Here is a 19899-nt window from a genome sequence, read left to right as displayed (position 1 = left end):
CTGCAAAGCCACATCTGGTTTGTTGAGATTTATTCGTAGAGCACATTTGACCGAACTAACCATAAAGAGTTCATGACCCACAAGGCCTTGCAAGGAGAACTGCTGTTAGCAGCTGTGCTCCCCTGTTCCCGCTGACCTCATGTCCCCCTGGAGACATTTCAACCGTTTCCGTCTCCTCTGTGTCTCTGCAGGCGGTGCACATGTTCCCCCGTCACGTCAGCTTCCAGGTGGAGGATGAAGAGATCGTGCGCATCAACCCCCGCGAGCGGAACTGGCTCACCGGCTACGAGGACTACCGCGACGCCAACTCCACGCGCGACAAACTCGCCCAGCCCGACAACCTCGACGCCTACGTCCACTTCGCCAAGAGCGAGCCGCCCAATCACAACTACGCCTACCCGTACCCGCTGAGCTGCGACGTGCAGCGGGGCTGCGACGGCAAACCCGGCTGCCTGGAGCTGGGCGGCGGCCACAGAGCGGTGGTGACGGTGCAGCCGCGGGCCGTGCAGCCCAAAGGCAAGAGGCGGAAGGAGGACGGCGAGCGCTCGCGCTGCGTTTACTGTCAGGACATGTTTAACCACGAGGACAACGGGCGGGGCCGCTGCCAGGAAGCACCTGACCCCATCCAGACCTGCATCAGGCGGGTCAGCTTCATGTGGTGCGCGGACAGCCTGCTGTACCACTGCATGTCGGACACGGAGGGGGATTACTCGGACCCGTGCTCCTGCGACACCAGCGACGAGCGCTTCTGCCTGCGCTGGTCGGCGCTGGTGGGTCTGTCGCTCCTGGCGCCCTGCATGTGCTGCTACGCCCCCCTCAGGGCGTGCTACCGCTGCGGCGTGGCCTGCCGCTGCTGCGGCGGGAAACACAAAGCGGTGGGCTGAGGCAGCAAGGACTCGTGGGAAACGGAGGCCGCTGTGACTTTGCTGTTGTCGTTCGTCTTGTCTACGATTATCAGAAGGAGGAGGAGGAGAAGAAGAACTTCGTCTCAACAGATGGAAGAAATGTTCCCTGTGTTTTTTTTTATTTTTGTGACATTGGAGACCAAATGGCTTCCAATTCTCACAAAGACTGAACAAAGATTCTTCATTTAATATATAAAATGATATATAATATATATATATATATATATATATATATATATATTATATATATATATAAATATAGGTATATGGGTACATTATATTTTTACACTCATTTGTTTCAAAGGCTTAAATATGTCATTATGTCAGTATGAATGTTGTCTTGTTTGTCGAGGGAACTGCAGCTCATTGACAGGATTTAGGGGGAGTTTACTGTCAGAAATGGAATATAATATTAATAACTATGTTTTCATTAGTGTGTGATCACCTGAAACTACGAATCGTTGTATTTTCGATAGCTTAGAATGAGCCCTTTGTATCTACATAGGGAGCGGGTCCTCTTCAGTCCGCCGTGTTGCATCGCCGTGTTTCTACGGTAGCCCAGAACGGACAAACCAAACAGTGGCTCAAGAGGGGTGAGCGGATTGGTATTTAGTTTCCTGCCACTAAATCCTTCACACTGCTCCTCTGAAACATTTTGGAGGCACACAATCATTTCAGGAAAAAAATATTAAAAGTGTGGTGAGATAATTTCACCTTAAAGGGTTCATTCAACAATTTAATTTAAGAGCGTTTTCACTTCTTTTTTATTTTTGAAGTTAGGATATCTGTCTGTCTGTTATGTCACAGCCCGGCTATTAGACCGGACAAAAACAGGAGACATACTTAACAAATAAATTGATTTAGTAACCAAAAAAAAAGAATCAAAACAAGGCCAGTAAATGTAGATGGGAGGAATCCATGTAGTTAGCAGTGTAGGGAATGGATGAGTGGAAATGTGCTATGTTGGTGTTGTGCTGTAAAGATGAGAGAAAAGAACCAAAAGCCACAACACAAAGGACTGACTGCTTATGTGCATTAGACACATCTGGGCCAGCTGTGTCACTGATTACTCTCCAATCAAAGGTCTGCAGACCTGATGAGAGAAAGCACAGCAACAGCAAAGCAGAGGGGCCGTCAACTGTTGAGTACAGAGCTGGAGTCAGGACTGGTTAGCCTAGCTTAGCATAAAGACTGGAAGCACGGCTAACCTGGCTCCGTCTTTAAAAATACATCCACCATCACTGTACAGCTACGAGTTCAAATGTTTCATCTTGTTTAATCTGAACACAAACAGAAATATAAAAGCAAGAATGGCAAGGCTAGCTGTTTCCGCTAGTCTTTATGCTAAGCTAGGCTAACCAGTCCTGACTCCAGCTCTGTACTCGACGCACCATCGTGAGAGTGGTGTCAATCCTTTCATCCAATTCTCAGCAAGAAAGCAAGATGTCTCTCTGACGTTGTTTTTTTTTTTTTCTCATTTGTTGTAAGCTAACTTAGATTACAGAAGGTGAATGTGTTGCAGCTCTGGTTTCCTGACGTTCAGCAGAGGCACTCAACTGGTCTGAAAGCTGCTCCGCTTACCTCCCCGCTAACAGAACAGATTAACCAGTTCGGCTTGACCAGTAAAAATGGCGGCTCCCAGTCCTGAATGATCCAGAGACACAATGACAGTTCGCCAGAAGGTAACCGTTTGCAAAAAGTCAGATTTAAATCTGAATAAATGTAGTTTTGTGCAGATCAATGATCCATTTTTGCAGTTATAAAACATGCTAAAGAAACCTCAATGAATCATCCCCCGCTGTGTTGTGCACTGGTCATACTGGTCTGTCTTCACTGGTTTGTGGTCTAGAGGTTTGTTTGATGATAAGAAGAACAAATAACCCAGTGAGAACAAAGCTATGACAGAACACTTTAGACACTTAAGCTTAGTGTGTGTGTGTGTGTGTGTGTGTGTGTGTGTGTGTGTGTGTGTGTGTGTGTGTGTGTGTGTGTGTGTGTGAGATCCTTTAATTGATTAAAATATCGACACAAATGCCAGAAAAATCATCAAACATTGTCAGAATATTTGAGTCTCGCAGTTTAACTCGAAGACATTTTCCTCAAATTTCTTTACTAATTTAAAAAATGTTTTGATCACAAAAGTCTTTGATCGTCCTGTTTCTTCATTACAAAATGTGACTCGCGTTTAGAAATGATTAATTAAAAACAAAGAGAAAGAGAAAGGTAAAATAACTTATTGCCTGAGCCTGTCGATCCCACAACACAACGAAATGAGCACAAAGTCTAAAAATGCATTATAGTGTGAGAACTTTTCCGAAGGAGGAAAGCAACCATTTGAATTATGACAGCAATGGACTTTCATTTTCAGGGAAAAGTTCAAAAACGTTTGTTTTCATGTTAACTAAGTGCAACACTATGAATGTCTATTATTCCCATATTTAAATACAATCGCGTCTCAATAGCCAAGTTTCCATCCAAATTTTTGGGAAAATCGTCAAAAATCGTCAAAAGAAAACGTGACGGAATGCTTGTTTCCATCCACGACCGTTATGCGATTATTATGAGTTGGTTCATCGAGGTCGGCAGTAGGTGGCGCCAATTCTCCGCCAAGAAGAGGGTGCAAAAAGATGACGTAGTTACAAGAGCGCCAGTCAGACCTATACTGGTAACAAATGTTGAAAACTGGATGTAAATATGACATTTCTGTTAGTTTCATGTATTAGTGTGAGAAAACAGGTGGATCGAAATGCACCATTTGACCGACGACTCTTCACTTTCCATCCGTCAAAACGCCTCTTGAGTCGAGCGAGTCGCCGTCGCTTAACTTGCTGTCAGCTGTTTTGAAGCTTGATAAACACGTTTACTTTATCATAATAATTACAACATATTTCATATTTACAAGTTTTGTATATATTGCAATATATTTTCAATAGTTCTCTCTTAGATTATGAGATAATGAGTCAGTATTGTGAATAAAAGCTATTTTCTTTGTTTTGGGGTGAATGCAAAGAGCTTCCATATATATTAACAGAACTGTTAGCTAATCATTTTGCATTCACTCCCTTTGTATGTTTGTTTATTTAGATCCTTATTAGCAACAGCCTTTGCTACTCTTCTTGTCCAAATAATGTCTTTACGATACCTCAATGAAAACAACAGGACACATCACGTCTAACATCCATACACACCATAAGACCCAACAACACTAACGACAATAACAATCAATTAAATCAATGGATAGCTCGCCGTCTTTGGCTAATCCATTACAATCTCAGCTTGTTTTACAGCTCTACGGTAACGTGTTCCATGACGCCGTCGCTCCAGTATTTCATTCAATCTTAAACCTCCTTTATAAGACTTTGTGCTCTTTTCACAGAAACGTGTGTGAGTGTTTGTTAACCGTGTGAGCGAGAGGCCTGAACATTGAGATGAAGCTAGAACTGGTGAATAAGCTGCAGCTCGTCTGTCTACAAAAAAACCTCAGTCGTCGTCACCGCGCAGAAGAACAAACGTCGACACGCGTGACGCTACATCGTTCATCGTCGTCGTCATGCCGACGGCAGCAGGTGCTTCGCCCGTTTTGACCGGAACGCCGCGCTTTCCTTCGACCGCGGAGACGTTTTGACAACTCTTGTGAATGTGGAGCCCAAACTAACAAAACAATCGGACCGTTAGCTGTGACGAAGCGCTTCATCTCGTGTAACTTTCAGTTTATGTCTTTAAAGCTGCCACCAGTCTTTGCTTTGATTTCAGCTTTATTTACACATTTTTTACTTGTTTAATTATATATTTCATGTTTTACTTTGTCTCATGTTGTTCTGCAGTTCCACGCAGGGATCATTTTGGTGGTGCATTCAATGATGTCAGGAAATCTCAATCAGAAGGAAAAACATGACTGAAGGGAATTCTGTGTTTTCTTATACATAAAAAAAACTTTTTTTATCCAACTTTCAAAGCTCATGTGTCAGAGTTTAAGCTTTTTGGATATATTTGTACTTTTCCAGACTTTGTTTCCAATCATCTCCGTAGAAAATGAGAATCAATTGTAAAACTACATTCATTCACAGTAAACACAAAGTCTGCATTAGTTTGTCAGCGCTACGTTATCGCGATCGTAACGTTGAAGTTTGAGTGCAGATTGATCCGTAAAATATACGCTACGACATTCACTATTATATCGGCAACATCACTGACAAAATGAATGTGGACTTGATGTTGACTGTGATGGATCACACAATTTAGCTGCATTTTAGCTGTTAGCTGAGTCGGCAACATTTTGTGTTTTCTTTCCAAAATGTCAAAATTTTTGAATGGATACAATTTGCTCCACACATCCAACCACATTTTTGGGCTTTTCTACAAAAACGCGCAATTTTTGGGGGCACTTAAACTTTGGAATGATAACAAATAACAAAACAAAATGGAGAGCGTGCTGACATTAGCATTTAGCTCAGAGCAGCTAGCACGGCTATAGACTCTATATAGACCTGATTTGCAGTAAATAAGCCACTGGTGTAGGCCTTTGGTGTAGGCCTTTAAACGCACAAGAGGACGACTTTAAGTCAAATGGAAGTTAGAGCGTCTCTAGCTTCTGTACTGTGACGTTTTCCCCAGGGAAGCTGAATACTTGGGCGGTAATTACAAGAGCGATTTAAATCAAACCCTTGGCATTTGATTTGGCCATAAAATGCTTAGAATGCAGCGCGATATGGACCCCAGGAGGAGCGTTGGGATTTAAAGCTAAAGGAAACGCTACTGCGCTTTCTCTATCCACACAGTGATGCCGATAAACAATACACTCTGAAGTCAAACATTTTTGGCTTCAAATTTCATAGGAACGAACGCAGCGCCGCCTCCAACGCTGCATCCTTCTCTCTGTGTACGTCCATGCTCCACACACACACACACACACACACACACACACACACACACACACACACACACACACACACACACACACACACACACACACACACACACACACACACACACACCTCCCTTCGATGGACGGATGTCATGATATTATTGGTTGAAACTGGTCGCTACCAGCTTACGTAAGCACACGTCATATTTTGTTTTACAGGAAGAAAAGATCGATGGATTTTGATATAGAAATACAAATAAATATTTTCTTTGTAACATTGTTTGCATATATTGTTGAACAGGTGTGATCTGAAAGTGTTGTCAGGGTTTATGTGTCTGTAGCAAGTTTCAAGTCTCTATTTTACTTTCATAGAAATTCCAGCTTCAAACCAGTTGCTGCCTGAATGATACGAAATGAATTAAACTAACCAACGGTTGTGATTTGGAAGATGGTTGGCTGTGATGTCAAACAAAACACGCAAACAATTTATATCAAACGCTGTACAGCATACAGATCCACCAGTGCGCTCGTTAAATGCACCTTTAATTTAAAAAAGAGACTCGAGGCTGAAGCGAGCAGCGATCAGGAGTGAAGGCCTCTGATATAAAGTCTGTCTGTCTGTCCGTCTGTCCGTCCGTCTGTCTCACCTCTCTCTCCTTCCTCTGCTGTGTTTCCTGTAACTCAAGCTTCATGATACTGCTGCCATCCGTTGTAGAGAAGAATTTCCCCACATTTACTTTTCTATCTGTGGCGAGGAAAGTGAACCAAAAGCAGTCGGTGTGTCGGGCGCATCGTCTCCGGCCGGCGCTCACTTCAGCTATTAAAGGAAAGTGCCTGAAGCCTCCTCTTCATTTATCTCCTGATGTATATTTCAGAAAATAATAACTGTGGAAAAAAATAATTCATTGTATCCATTGGTTTGTCTTTTTTATATAATTCACATTTTTAACTATGTAAAAAACAGAATATATATATGTATGTGTATATAAATATATATATATATATACATATATATATATGTATATGTATCAAGTGTATGATGTACATTTTCAGTTCTATTTTTTTATTGTTTCTAATATGATGGATGTAAATCTCTTCTAAGAGAAAAAGAGATAATGAGACGTGTATAAATACAAATACATCATCTGCAAACTAAAGAAGCAGCCTGGATAGTAACGTTTACACTGTGTGTGTGTGTGTGTGTGTGTGTGTGTGTGTGTGTGTGTGTGTGTGTGTGTGTGTGTGTGTGTGTATGTGTGTGTGTGTGTGAGACAATCACACAATAATCTTTAACACAAAAGTCCTCAAATATAGTACTCTGTATTCATGACTGCATATTGTGGGTTTTGAGGAGCACCGTACCAAATTTTGGGAATATATTATATTATGTTATATATATATATATATATATATATATATTAGAAAAAAGAGAACTACATATATACAGTATATATGGGTTTTGGTGGGGTTATATAGAACATATTTTAGTTTTTTGGGGGGTTTTGACGGGCTCAATACCAGCTTTGTGATTGGAAAAAAATACCAAATTTTAGGAGATGAGAAGACAAACGTACCCAGATATCGACCAGGTGAGGGAGCAGAGATCCAAAAAGTAGACAGAGATGATGCTGATGATGATGAACATGATGATGAAGGGCCTACTGAGCGTCGGGACACGAATCAGGATGTTACTGGGCTCGTATAACAGCAGAAAGAGAGAGAGAGAGAGAGGGAGAGAGACGGCATCCTGCGACAGCCACAGGGAGAGGCCGTTTCCCATAATGCCTGTGGGCAAACGGAGGTCCTGTATGTCTGTGTGTGTGTGTGTGTGTGTGTGTGTGTCTTGGGTGGGGACAACAGCTCTGTGTTTGTTAATGATCTAAATATCTGTTCGCCACGAGTCACAAACACAGCGTCAAAACAACCGACCCGTTCTCCTCCCGACTCGTCACATACAGACGCTCGGTCGGGTCGCTCCACTACAGTCGACCGTTCTGCACACGCGGTTCAGAACAAAAACCACTTGGTTAGGGTAAAGGAAACATTGTGGTTTGGGTTAAAATAAGTGCGCTTGTTTCGTGATTTAAGTTACGTTGCCTACGTAAATAAACGACATCAATAAGTCACCGTCGACCTGGTTTCACACGGGACAGGAACAGCGGTCTCCTGGGTGAAAGTCATGCGTTTGTTTGACTCCGCCCTCCTATCAATGCAGACTTGTGCAGCTCTTTATACATCGATTATTGAGGTGGCGCGTTAAAATGCAAGTTCTCCTAAGACGTGTCCAGTGTTCTACTGTTAAAGCTTAGTTTATACTCGCCGTAGTGATGCCGGCGCAATCATGTGACCAAAAAGTTAATTGAAGAAATGTATACAAAGAAGTCCAATTCACCTTTAGACGCTTTAGATATCTTTAGATACCTTAGTGTCAGAGAGATGGACAGTCAGGTCCGATCAGATCAGACTGTGTTCATTTAGAGCTGCAGAAAACAACAACAACAACAACACACGCACACACACGCAGTGTTTGAGAGCAGGATGGGATGGGAGGGGTGGTGCGCTGGCGGGGTTGGTGGTCTATCGCAGTCACATTTGTTTCAGATTTCATAAACAAAGAGAAGCAGGCAGACTCACTGGGGCCTCTGTAAATCAGGCCCAGACGAGCGACCCGACCCGCTGGATTCCTCACACTCTGCTCTGCTGGGGAGGCCCAACACACACACACACATGCACACCTACACACACACACACACACACACACACACACACACACACACACACACACACACACACACACACACACACACACAAGGTCTCTGAATTTCCAGCCTTCTTTACGGCGATTAGATGTTTTTTCTCAAGCACATCTTCAACTCCACCCAACTTATTTTTTCTTCCAGCGAGTTAAATCTGTGTCTGTGTCTGTGTCTGTGTGTGTGTGTGTGTGTGTGTGTGTGTGTGTGTGTGTGTGTTGATAGAAGACAACATGTGTCTGGTACGGACCGGCACTGGTGGAAGAAGTACTCCTATCTTTTACTTCAGTGTGTAGGATTTAGGGAGATGTATTGGCAGAAATGTAATATAATATTCATAACTATGTCTTTATTAGTGTGTATATATTCACCGGGACTTTTCATGGGCTCAGAATGAGCCCTTCATGTCTACAAAGGGGTGTAGGTCCACTGGCTCCAGAGAGAACATTTTGTGTTTTCCGGTTACCTGAAGGCCACCGTAGTTCTCCGACACGCTTGGAACTGGAGGGTTGAGCAGAGAGTCATTGGGTTGGTTGCAATCTGCAACCTCACCTCTAGATGGCACTAACTCCTTCTCACTGGACCTTAAAGTAAAAGTAGCAACATCGCTCCACAAACGAAAAGTCACTGTAGTTTCTATCAAACAAACAGGATGAATGATGCATTTGTTGGGGACTATTTTCAGCGGCGTATTAATCCACATTCGGTGCTCTAGTGAGTATCTGTGGCAGCAGCACGGTGTGTGTTTACCGATCGAGAATCGTGTGGCTCATTGGTGTCTTAATGGACGACGACGGACAATGGCACAGTAGAAGAAGATCTCTTCAAAAATAATCAACTCAAGACACGGAAGGCCTCCTCCTGAACACACGGAGGCGACGCGACGGTCGGTGAGCTCTGGTGCTTGAATCCCGTTGTCGTGGAGACCACAGCGAGCGGGAAACTTGTCCCACATCAAAAGCAAGCCGGGCGTCTGGAGTTTGGTTGCGCAACAGCGACCCTCTAAAAAGCAGCGGGGTTCACCCTGCAGCAGACGGCCGTAACGAGACGCACATTTATAGACGTCTCTAATCCCCCCTCATCGCTCTGAGGGACAGAGACATGAAGACACAGACGCACCAGGAGTCTAGAAATCATTTGCTTTATTTAAATCAGCGGTTGGCAGTTATGCTACAAACAAAACATAAAAAGGACGAGCAAAAAAAAAAAAAAGAAAAAGTTACTGTACTTGACACTTGATGACCGTGTTTGTCAAGAGGAAATTATACATTTATATTTATATATGTGAGCCAAGTGCCTCCAATATACACATAAGAACTGAGACGGAAAACCACAAATACCAGCTTTTTACGTGGCCTCCGTTTCCTGACACCAGATTCTTATTAATATTACAAATAATGTGTCAGTAACCCACACAAAAGCACCTGGTCCTGTAAACCCAAACCCACAAATTCATCCTCAGCACGGCCGAGACCAGGAGGGAGAGGCAGGCGTGGTCGTGAGGAAGAAGAAGAAGAAGAAGAAGAAAAAACAAAACAAGGAGTTCAAAGTTCAAACGGAAAAAGACTTTCTAAATGTCCGACCAGATTACACGTTTTAGAGAAACATCCCAGAATGATCTCACTGGTGTTCAGGACTCAACTTTACACAATCGGGTCCTGATTGCGACTGAGGCTCATGGGTAATGTAGTATTTACACTCAAAAGAGAAAAGTGGCCGCGATGCAGACTTTTATCTGGTAAATGATTCATGTGCCGTCAGTCGGTAGAAATACTTATGAAACAAGTTTGAATGATTGTTGGGTATTTAACTTCAGCATTATTCTTAATGTCCGTCTTTATTTGCCTCGTTTGAAATGTTTTAATCCTGGTTCAACCATGTAAAACACTTTGTAACTTCTGAAATGTGCTGCATAAATAATGTTTATTTCTATTATTTATTATACTGTGCGTTGGCTGAAGAAGGACAAAAAAAAGAAAAGAAGCATAAAAGCACCGAACTGAAGGCATAACGGCTGAATATGTTTGATCTATAAAGCGTGGTGCACTGGAGAACAGCTGCTCTGAGACAAATGTGCTTCGACCACATTTCTCTTCAGAATCACTATTGGTCTTCAAGTCCAGTATCAGTCGGGCTGCATTCTCTGCAGCTTCTTCTCGAAGCCCACTGAGGTTTCTCTGAACCAATGAGATCGCTCCAAACCGTTTGACTCGACTATTCCCACCCCCTCCTTTCCTCCTTCAAGACCGAACCATGGAGCTATTCCCTACTGGACATTTTCCTTCTTAAAAAGGAGGACATGTTTTCCGCTTTAGCTTCACTGTGAACGACGGGGGAAGGATACAGGTGAACAAACAGCTGTGCAGTCAGACACACAGAGAGTACCCTGGTCTCCTCTGAAACACAGAAGCACATCAATGATCAGCAACGTGAAGAGAACACAGACACACCTTTAAAAGAAGAAGAAGAAGAAGAAGAAGCTGATGGAGCCTCGTGGATTTTAAAGCGTTATTTTGGCACTAAAGAAGCGAGCCGTGATCCAGAACCGTCCTGTTCCACGTGTCACAGTCCGGTTCATCCCACTGAGCGCTTCATGAAACTTGTGAATAGAATGAATACAAAACTCTGCTCTTAAGAGAGTTCAACATACCCGGGTAGCTGAAAGGTTATCCGGCTCAACTAGACCCTTAAAACCGCTAAACGGCCCCACGACGCCGGTTAGGTGAGAAGCGATGTGTGCAGCGTCGTGACCAAAAAAAAACAAAAAAAACCGTAGAAGTTAAAAGTCGTGATTCAGGCTGAAAGTAACTAACTGCAGGCAACAAATCTTCCACTGTGTGAATGAGTAAAATCACAGATTCATAACATCACTGCTTCATATAGAGCCGACTAGAACTACACACCCGTGTGTGTGTGTGTGTGTGTGTGTGTGTGTGTGTGTGTGTGTGTGTGTGTGTGTGTGTGTTCAGGTTAGTCAATGTGCTGCTTGGATGTATTCGGATGCTTTCAGCTGCACTCCAGGGCGGTGGGAGCAAATACATAAAAAAAAAATATATATAAAAACATAATTCTAAGCAATAAGAAGGTTTTCTTTCCATAAATTATGAATCACCCACAGCGTGCATTAAAGCAACCGGAGCAGAGTGACTGAGAGACTCCGCTCCGACGCGTCGCACTGCAACACCAAGCCGACACACGGGAGTGAATATAGGATGAGAGAATGTAGACTTCAGTCTTTTCTTTTAATATTTGCTCCCGAGTCCGTTTCACACATCAGAATACATCTGCAACACGTTAACGTAACAGAACACACACATCGTTAGTCGGATCTATCGATGACATGATATTATAAATCATGTTCAAACTGCTACTTTCCGTCTGAACTATAACTTTTAACTTGTTTGCACCGAGCTCTGATCGATCGGTCAGCGGGGCGGTGCTTTTACACCGGTTGACCTCTTATCTCCAACATGGCCGACACCGGTAACAGGTGAACGCCTCCGTCGTGGAACTGAAAAGCCCGGATTTAACCCTGAAGTTACCCGGTTAACCCCAAATCCTGCTTTCCCGGTACAGGCCCCAGAAAAGGGAGGGAATGACTACGTTAAGCGAGTGTGAAGCGACAAAAAGAAAAGGCCTCTTCCATTACAGTCACTCAAGACCCATGTGGAGTCTTAAGACACTGTAGATGTAAATATAAGATGAACTTATTTATATGTAGAGCTGCTGCTGACAATCCTTTTCATCATCCATCCTGCTGACGACCGTCTCCATAAATCAAATCGTTCGGTAAAATTGTGAAAAATGCCCATCGCAGTTTCCTTAAGCCGATGACATCATCTCACGTTATTCGGTTTACTACTTCACGAGACAAAAAAAAAAAAAAAAAGCAAAAGCTCATTCTGAAAGGCTGCTGTCAGGGAATGTTAGACAAATATGACGATGCAAATTTGGTAAAATGGAGTTCTGCTCAGCGACTGAGCTCAGTGCTGCCCCCGGTGGCTGAACTCTAAATTACAGTAATGTCGGTAAACACCCCGATTGGACCTTTCTCTGTCGGAGTAATAAAAAAATTAAAAAACGTTCCCTTCTACCTTACAGGTCACGAAAAAGATTGTCCACCCTCCAGTGAGTTCACACTTTTAATTTAACTTCCTGTGACAAAATTGTAAGCGGCTCGGTGACGTCTGGATGTGGCGATGCGGGACGTCGATATGTGGCGCGGCGGTGCTGCATCGCCCGCGAGGAATGACTCGATGCTTTTGTGATCGTTAATGGAATGGAAACTCGTCTCTCATAAATCCTCTGTGACCTGCGGCGGTAAACAGGAAACGGAGACAAATCAAACCCATTAAAAAAAAAAAAAAAAAAAAAAAACTCCGCTCACCGCCGCAAAACCAAACCTTCCGAAACGCTTTCGATTCCAGAAGAAAGCGGGGGGAGTAAAAAGATGTTTCCCCACGTGTTCATTTCTTCACATTGAAATCGTGTTGAAGATACGAACTTCTGCGCTTAACAAGCAAGCAGACGTCCCGACAAAGACGAGCGGCGGAGACAAACGAGGTGCCGAGTTCAAAACGCGGCCGCCTGCACCTTCAGCACAGTGACTCACTCCCAGACATTAAACAGGAAACGTGAGCGGGGGAGGGGAGGGGGGGGGGGGGGTGGGGGTGTTATTTGACGATCGGTATGTTAAAAAGACACAGTGTGTGATGATCTATCTAATCTCTGCAACGCTCCACACTGTGAGCATTATCTTTAATGCCGGCATCTGTTTTGACAGATTAGGTGGCGCATTTTTTTTTTTTTGCGGCGGCGGCGGCGGCGGCGTCGCTAATAACAATAATCATCGTCGTCGTCTTCGACTTGAAAACAGCCAGGAGCTCAATCCGGCCTGGTGTGGGAGGCTCACGAGACAAAACACTCGCAGATGTGCTGCTCCACAAAAACAACAACAAAAAACTAAACAAACAAAAAAAAGGACAGTTTGACGTTGAACAGTCTGTGTTTTTAAAGCCATGGATTACAATTTAAAAAAAGAGAATGCATTTTGGGAAATACAGATATTTTCTTTCATGGCAAGAGTCAGAAACTCTCATGTCTGCACAGTTAATGTAAAGCTCCAGCCAGCAGCTAGTTAGCTTAGCATAAAACAACTGGAAGCTTGCCTTTCTGTGTCTCTGCAGCTCACTGATGTTACATCTTCTTTGTACGATAATTAAACAAATCATAAAACCCCCTAAAACGTGCTGCAGGATTGTGCTACTTTGGACAGAACCAGGCTAGCCGTTTCCCCCTGCTTACAGTCGTTATGCTAAGCTAAGCTAACTGCATATTGAACAGACAGACTGGTGTCATTCTTGTCATCCAACTCTCGCCAAGAAAGCAAATATTTCCAAAAATGTTTGCACTTTTTCCTTTAAATGGAGAACTTAGCGGCACTAACTCGTGCATCTTCAAACGTAATTCTAATAATAAGGACATTTTTGTGTCGCGGGCAAATATTCAAGATGTCTTCCCTCGCCATGAGACTTCATACCCCAAATCCTTCATCCCTCCCTCTCTCCCCCCCCTCCCTCTTTGCTTTTCAAAAACGAGCGTGAATGGACGACACGGCGTGACCATCCAGGCGCATCAAGGTAAGCGGTGCATGGATATCAGCTGAGGGGGTAAGATGGAGGGGGGAGGGGGAGTGTTTTTGTTTGTTTGCGTTTTATCTGACGGTGACTCCGAGCTTCTCCAGCACCCGCGTCCCTTTCTCCTGGTACTCCTCCCGCGTCATCCAGAAGTTGTCCTTGTCCTTCATGATGTCGGCCAGCACGGCGCCGCCCAGGAACACCATGTGTTTGCGCCGAGGGGGGTCCTCTATCCGGATCTTGAATTTCTGCAGCGGAGACGAGGACGGAAAAGAAGAAGAGCGGAGATGATGAAACGCGTTGGAACCGCCTTAAAATACACGGATGGTCTCTTAATGACGGGTTGGAGGTTGGGCTTCCTCTCGAGGAGCGATGACATCACCGCGTCGTCGTGAGACCGTGACACACAGACGCTTCTCAGGTATTTAAAACCATGGACTAGACCGTGGCTTCAGCTCCCCCTAGTGGCAAATACGAGTACTGCATAAGGAAGCTCTGGGGAAGAAGCAGTGGTGTACAGTATATATATATATATATATATATATATATATATATATATATATATATATATATATATACACATATATATATATATATATATATATATATATACACATATATATATATATATATATATATACACATATATATATATATATATATATATACACATATATATATATATATATATATATATATATATATATATATATATATATACATATATATATATATATATATATATATATATATATATATATATATATATATACATATATATATATATATATATATATATATATATATATATATATACATATATATATATATATACATATATATATATACATATATATATATACTGCATTTCTGTCACTGATCAAGCTGATTAACTATACAACTAACTACTGCGTATTAATCAACTGTACATAAGCTACTTTCATCAGTATTTATTAGCAGTAAATGCTAAAAACAATGCAAGGATAACGGCTCATCGACAGAGCTTGATGCCGCTCTGACTGGGAAACCTTCATCCTCCATCTTCTTCACGAGCCTCGTGGTTTTTTTGTCCCCCCCCCCCCCCCCCCCGACACCGGTACTCACCGACAGCTTGTCGACGTCTCCCTTCAGCACTCGCTCCAGGTACAGCTGCTTCAGTTCGCGCTCCAGGCGGGACGGCAGGCCGGGGTACATGGTGGAGCCTCCGGACAGGACGATGTGCTTGTAGAACTCGGACCTGATCGGAGAAGTCATTACATCGCATTACAGCCATTTGACGTGACGCCCCGGTAAACAACAAGCCGACGGAACTCCACTGGACCGAACTTGATAACAAGCCACGGTCTGAGAATGTCAACCAGCTAATTATTACTCAGTCAAAGCGCCACCTACTGGCGAAAGCAAAAAAAAGTCTAATTCTTTGAGTACCTCTTAAAGCGCTGTACAAATACATCGTATCATTATTATTAAATGATCCTTTCTATTTCAGTTTGATCACTTACAATATTTATTCTACTCTTATTGCTAATCTATCCTGCTCTGGTTACTTTCTATACAACTCTATTGTGAATACATGTTTGTATATTTACTCTATTGCTCTTCTGATATCTATGATAAATCTGTGGCACAGGAAGTTTAATGAAGTTCTCTCTTCTCTTCTCTTCTCTTCTCACCTGGTGTCGATATCTGCGGCCTGGATGGTGTTGAAGAGCAGCTCGGCCACGCCCACTCCCTCCACGTTGATGAGGTGGGGTTGAAACAACGCCTCGGGGGCTTCGAACCTCTCACCTCCCACCTTGATCAGCCTGCCGTCTGGGAGCTGAGGACACAGCACAAAAGCCCCCGCCTTCAGAAACGTGACGACGTCTTTAACGTGACCTCGTCACCGGCGGAGTTTAACAACGCGACCGACCGTGTACGACTCCACCAGCACCGTCGTCTCCAGCGCCAGCTTCTGCTCCTGCTCGATGTTGTAACCCACGTAGCACAGCTTCTCCTTCATCATCCTCACCGTCTCAAAGTCCGCCGAATGGTTGAAGGCGTAGCCTCGCAGCAGCAGCAGCTGGTGGCAGATTTCACGGTTACGGTTACCGTGGAATACAACTACGTCAACTTAACGCCTGAGTAAAACAACTGGTTTCACGTTTCTCAACAACAAATTGACAAAAGTGACATTTGTAGTTTGTTTTCTGACATATATGAAGCAAAAAAGATGGTTAAGACTATAAAAGTTTGGCTAAAATTGAAGTATTTTGACATTTAATGTGGGTTTTCTTAAATACTGAATGCTGGTAGGACAACAGGAGTCATCTTTTCAGTACCAGCGTCATGTCCGTCTGATCAATAACCCCGCAGACGAGAGGTCAGGTATATTTTGGTGATTCATAATTAAATCAAATTAAACAAATACCATCTGCTAATCTAATCTGCTGCTGTTACAACTCCCTCTATCATTGGGAAAACCCCTCTCAGTAACACTAACACACACACACACACACACACACACACACACACACACACACACACACACTTTGTATCATTCAGTGCATGCCGGTACCTTGATGAGGTAGCGCGTTATGTCCCTCCCTGCGATGTCGAGACGTCGGGTCAGGTGGGGCAGAGAGAAGCCCTCGTACACCGGACAGATGTGCGTGACGCCGTCGCCAGAGTCCACCACCACTCCGGTGAGCAGTCCTAAAACAAAAAAACACGGCAAGCAGATGAGTATCGGCCGGCACTCGCGGCGCGCTCCTGCATACTGGTAGGATACCCGAAAACCAAATAACAGCTGCTCGTGGGCATTGCTCTCTCTCCAGCGCCACCGGTGGTCGAACTGTGTAGCGACGGCGCAGCGTTAGCATTCAGCTCGTGGCTTTTCGTAGCAAACAAGTGTTTACGGAGACAAACAAACCTTGAGCGTAGAGAGTGAGGACGGCCTGGATGGCGATATAAACTCCTGAGAACTGGTACGTTTCAAACATCACCTGGCAGGAGAAAAAAACACAAAGAATCAGAAACTTATGAACACACCTCTGGTAATCACAAGATCTGACGTGAGTCCACAGCATCGTGTGAGTGTCAGTCAGCTGAGGCGAGGTAAGCTCTCATTACACACAGCCCACCTCTATAATCTTTTCCCTGTTCTTGGTGGGGTTCATGGGCGGCTCGGTCAGAAGGATCTTGCAGTCGTGCGAGTCCACGTTGAGCTTCTCGGGCCCGAAGGTGTAGTCCCACAGGTGCTTCATGTCGTCCCAGTTCCTGACGATACCGTTCTCCATCGGGTAGTTCACCTCCAACATGGAGCGCAGCTCGCTGGCCTCGTCCCCCACCATCAGGTCCTGAGAGAGAACAACAGTTCTCAGACTCTTTACCTGCAGCCTGTCGGCACTGCTGTTGGCTGCTGTTCCTCCGTTACGCACGGTTTTCATTTGAGCAGCCGATATTCATCGCGCAGGACGACCACGAATTGGAATGTGCGGGTATCTCTTTCATGTCCTGATACAAAAAGTACTTGTAGTTCAACATTACCTTGATTTCAATGTTGCCAACTTTGGCTGTGGAGCGGATGATTGGCCGGCCAACCAGCGCGGGGAAAATGTGTTCGGGGAAGTTGGAGCCTGCATAGCCGCACTTGACGAACTGGGATGGGATTGAAAGAAAGAAAAAAAGACAGAAAAAACAGGCGTTATGATTTTCAAATAACACGGTAAATACAATACCTCCTGTAGGGTTCAAGACGTATATAATAAAAGTAAGAATTGGTAACTGTGAAGGACAATGTGTATATAAGATAATTTTGTCACAATATCATTATTAAAACACAATAAATGACTGAGGCTGAAACACATCAATACTCAACTACACATTCTCATAAACAAACATTCCTTTAAGGCCTGTGATAAATCTAATTATACTGTTTACAATGTTTTTACATTGCTTCCTGCAGCGTTTTCATTCTCCAGTCATTAAAAACTTTCACATAATTATTAGTATTATTACTAAAATATAATATCAGAACAAGCAGTTGTTTGAACCCTCTTCTTCAACACGTCATAAAAAGCATTTCTTCGGTGCAATGTTTCAAAATGACTATTCCTTCAAACTAAAAGGATTTTTGTTTTGAAGCACAAACAGGAAGTGAAGTGGTGTCAGCAGTAGCTTCACGAATCAATGTCAGCCCGCCACAGTAAACGAGCCGAGCAAAACATAGAAGTGCGTTCAATGTGGATCAGGCATGTCTGGACAACGTCTGATCGGCTTAATGAGGGATTAGTATAATAATAGGTAACAGTATTGGGGCTGATATAAATCCAGCAGATAAAGTCTGTGCATCTCTAACCTTAAAATGAGACGACAGTAAGAATCTTGGCCCAACTCACAATGTTCTTTTTCTTGATAATGTATCAGATGTGTCATTGTTTGCATTAAAAGTGCATTTTGATCATCCCTGAGTAATTCTCTCAAAAATGTGTAACCAGGGGGAAAACAGAATTCCTGTAGTTTATGATTTACAAAACGTGTAGGAACTAAGCAGTGCAGGTGTAGTGGTGGAATGTAACTAAGTACAATTACTCAAGTACAAACTCAAGGCACTTGTACTGATCTTGAGTATTTTGCAGTAAACGGATCTGATTACTTCCTCCTCCAGCTGTGTAAACGTCCATTCAAACTGGTGAAACCTGCAGCAGATCTCACACGTTTCCTTACATGGAAGAAGAACTGCCTCGACTTCCGCAACCAGTGACTCGCGTTGGCCCAGTGGCTGACTTCCCGTTTACTGGGCGATTAAGTCGAATGCATTTGCTTTAAAAGCTACTACAGACATACGGGACCATTTAAAAACATGCGTACAAGTGTACTTTTTAGTGTATGAGGGCGGGGCCGTTTTGGGAAGTGCTTACTGAGGCTAAGCTAGTTAGCCTAGCCTAAGCTAACGGAATGAACATTGTGATTCATCTTAATCTAACGTGTCTTTTTAGCTGGTGTCAGGTGGCTCTTCTTCAAACTCTGAATATTTAAACAAACAAATCTAATGACACGAAGTCAGCTAACGTGGCTAACGTTAGCTAGCTTCGCTACCACCACTGGTTAAAAAAATCAGTTAAAGTTGTGGTTTGAAATCGTAAACCACGGTTACTAAACTATGGTGTGTGTGTGTGTGTGTGTGTGTGTGTGTGTGTGTGTGTGTGTGTGTGTGTGTGTGTGTGTGTGTTTACTCGATGGGGTGTTTTTGGTTGTGTTCGGTTTAACTGTGCAGTAGCTAACTACTGCATCACATTACCAAAGTTACTAACCAAAGCTAACGTTAACTAAATAGGCTAGCTAAACTAACCATTAGCTAAGTTACCCGAATCACCAAAAGGCGCTTTGTCAGAGACTGTATTGGCTATACGTTGATGACATACTGATAAAAATAAAAAAATAAACCGTAGCAGTCAGCTGTAGCCCTGTTGCAAATGAATGAGCTGAATCCAGCTGACAGACACATTCCTCGCACAAACCCACCCAGACAAGCTAACGCGTTAGCCTGTTAGCTCTCCGTTACTTCCGGTTTCCAGTTCTCTCTCGTTTGCATATCAAACTGCACCGCGTGAAGGGCCGAGAGCGACACGGACTGAGACTTAACAGCACACCCACTGCTGAGTACAACTTACCCCGGTTCCATTGTCACAAACCACGACTTTTCTCCCTTGACTGTCCATTTTGTGTTCCCTGAATCCAGCAAAAAGCAGCAGCCCCAC

At 43.5% G+C, this 19899-nt stretch overlaps 2 protein-coding genes across 5 annotated transcripts in view; one reads left to right on the top strand and one right to left on the bottom strand.

The window, feature by feature from the left end:
• The window catches only part of spred2a (sprouty related EVH1 domain containing 2a), a 25369-nt gene extending 15629 nt beyond the window's left edge, over positions 1-9740 (top strand). For all 3 annotated transcript variants that reach the window (XM_068726555.1, XM_068726556.1, XM_068726557.1), the window contains exon 6: positions 192-9740. In XM_068726555.1, the coding sequence (XP_068582656.1) occupies positions 192-884 (693 nt within the window). In that variant the 3' untranslated portion in view covers positions 885-9740. The remainder of the gene's footprint in view (positions 1-191) is intronic.
• Positions 9648-19899, bottom strand: actr2a (actin related protein 2a). Of its 2 annotated transcripts, XR_011104755.1 has the most exons (10): positions 19813-19899; positions 17687-17797; positions 17281-17496; positions 17070-17142; positions 16716-16852; positions 16071-16220; positions 15832-15977; positions 15263-15395; positions 11173-14406; positions 9648-10918 (listed from the first exon to the last, which is right to left on the bottom strand). XR_011104755.1 is itself a non-coding variant. In XM_068726560.1 (9 exons), the coding sequence occupies exons 1-9, from the start codon at positions 19858-19860 to the stop codon at positions 14236-14238; spliced, it is 1185 nt and encodes a 394-aa protein (XP_068582661.1). In that variant the 5' UTR covers positions 19861-19899; the 3' UTR covers positions 9648-14235. The 2 variants fall into 2 exon arrangements, 1 of the variants encoding a protein (XP_068582661.1); XM_068726560.1 differs by having other exon boundaries at positions 9648-14406.

This window comes from Cebidichthys violaceus, unplaced genomic scaffold (genome assembly GCF_023349555.1).
Source record: "Cebidichthys violaceus isolate CVI_PGR_0920_01 unplaced genomic scaffold, fCebVio1.0.p SCAF_4, whole genome shotgun sequence".
Lineage (NCBI taxonomy): Eukaryota > Metazoa > Chordata > Actinopteri > Perciformes > Stichaeidae > Cebidichthys > Cebidichthys violaceus.
Note: the sequence above shows the minus strand (reverse complement) of the source record. Positions and strands in the feature narration are given on the sequence as shown.

Coding starts and splice junctions, on each gene's coding strand:
- actr2a (XM_068726560.1), bottom strand. CDS start 19,860: ATGGACAGTCAAGGGAGAAAAGTCGTGGTTTGTGACAATGGAACCGGG. Junction 17,143..17,280: donor ACAGGGAAAAGATTATAGAG/GTGGGCTGTGTG, acceptor TTCTCCTGCCAG/GTGATGTTTGAAACGTACCA. Junction 15,396..15,831: donor GCCGCAGATATCGACACCAG/GTGAGAAGAGAA, acceptor TTCTCCGATCAG/GTCCGAGTTCTACAAGCACA.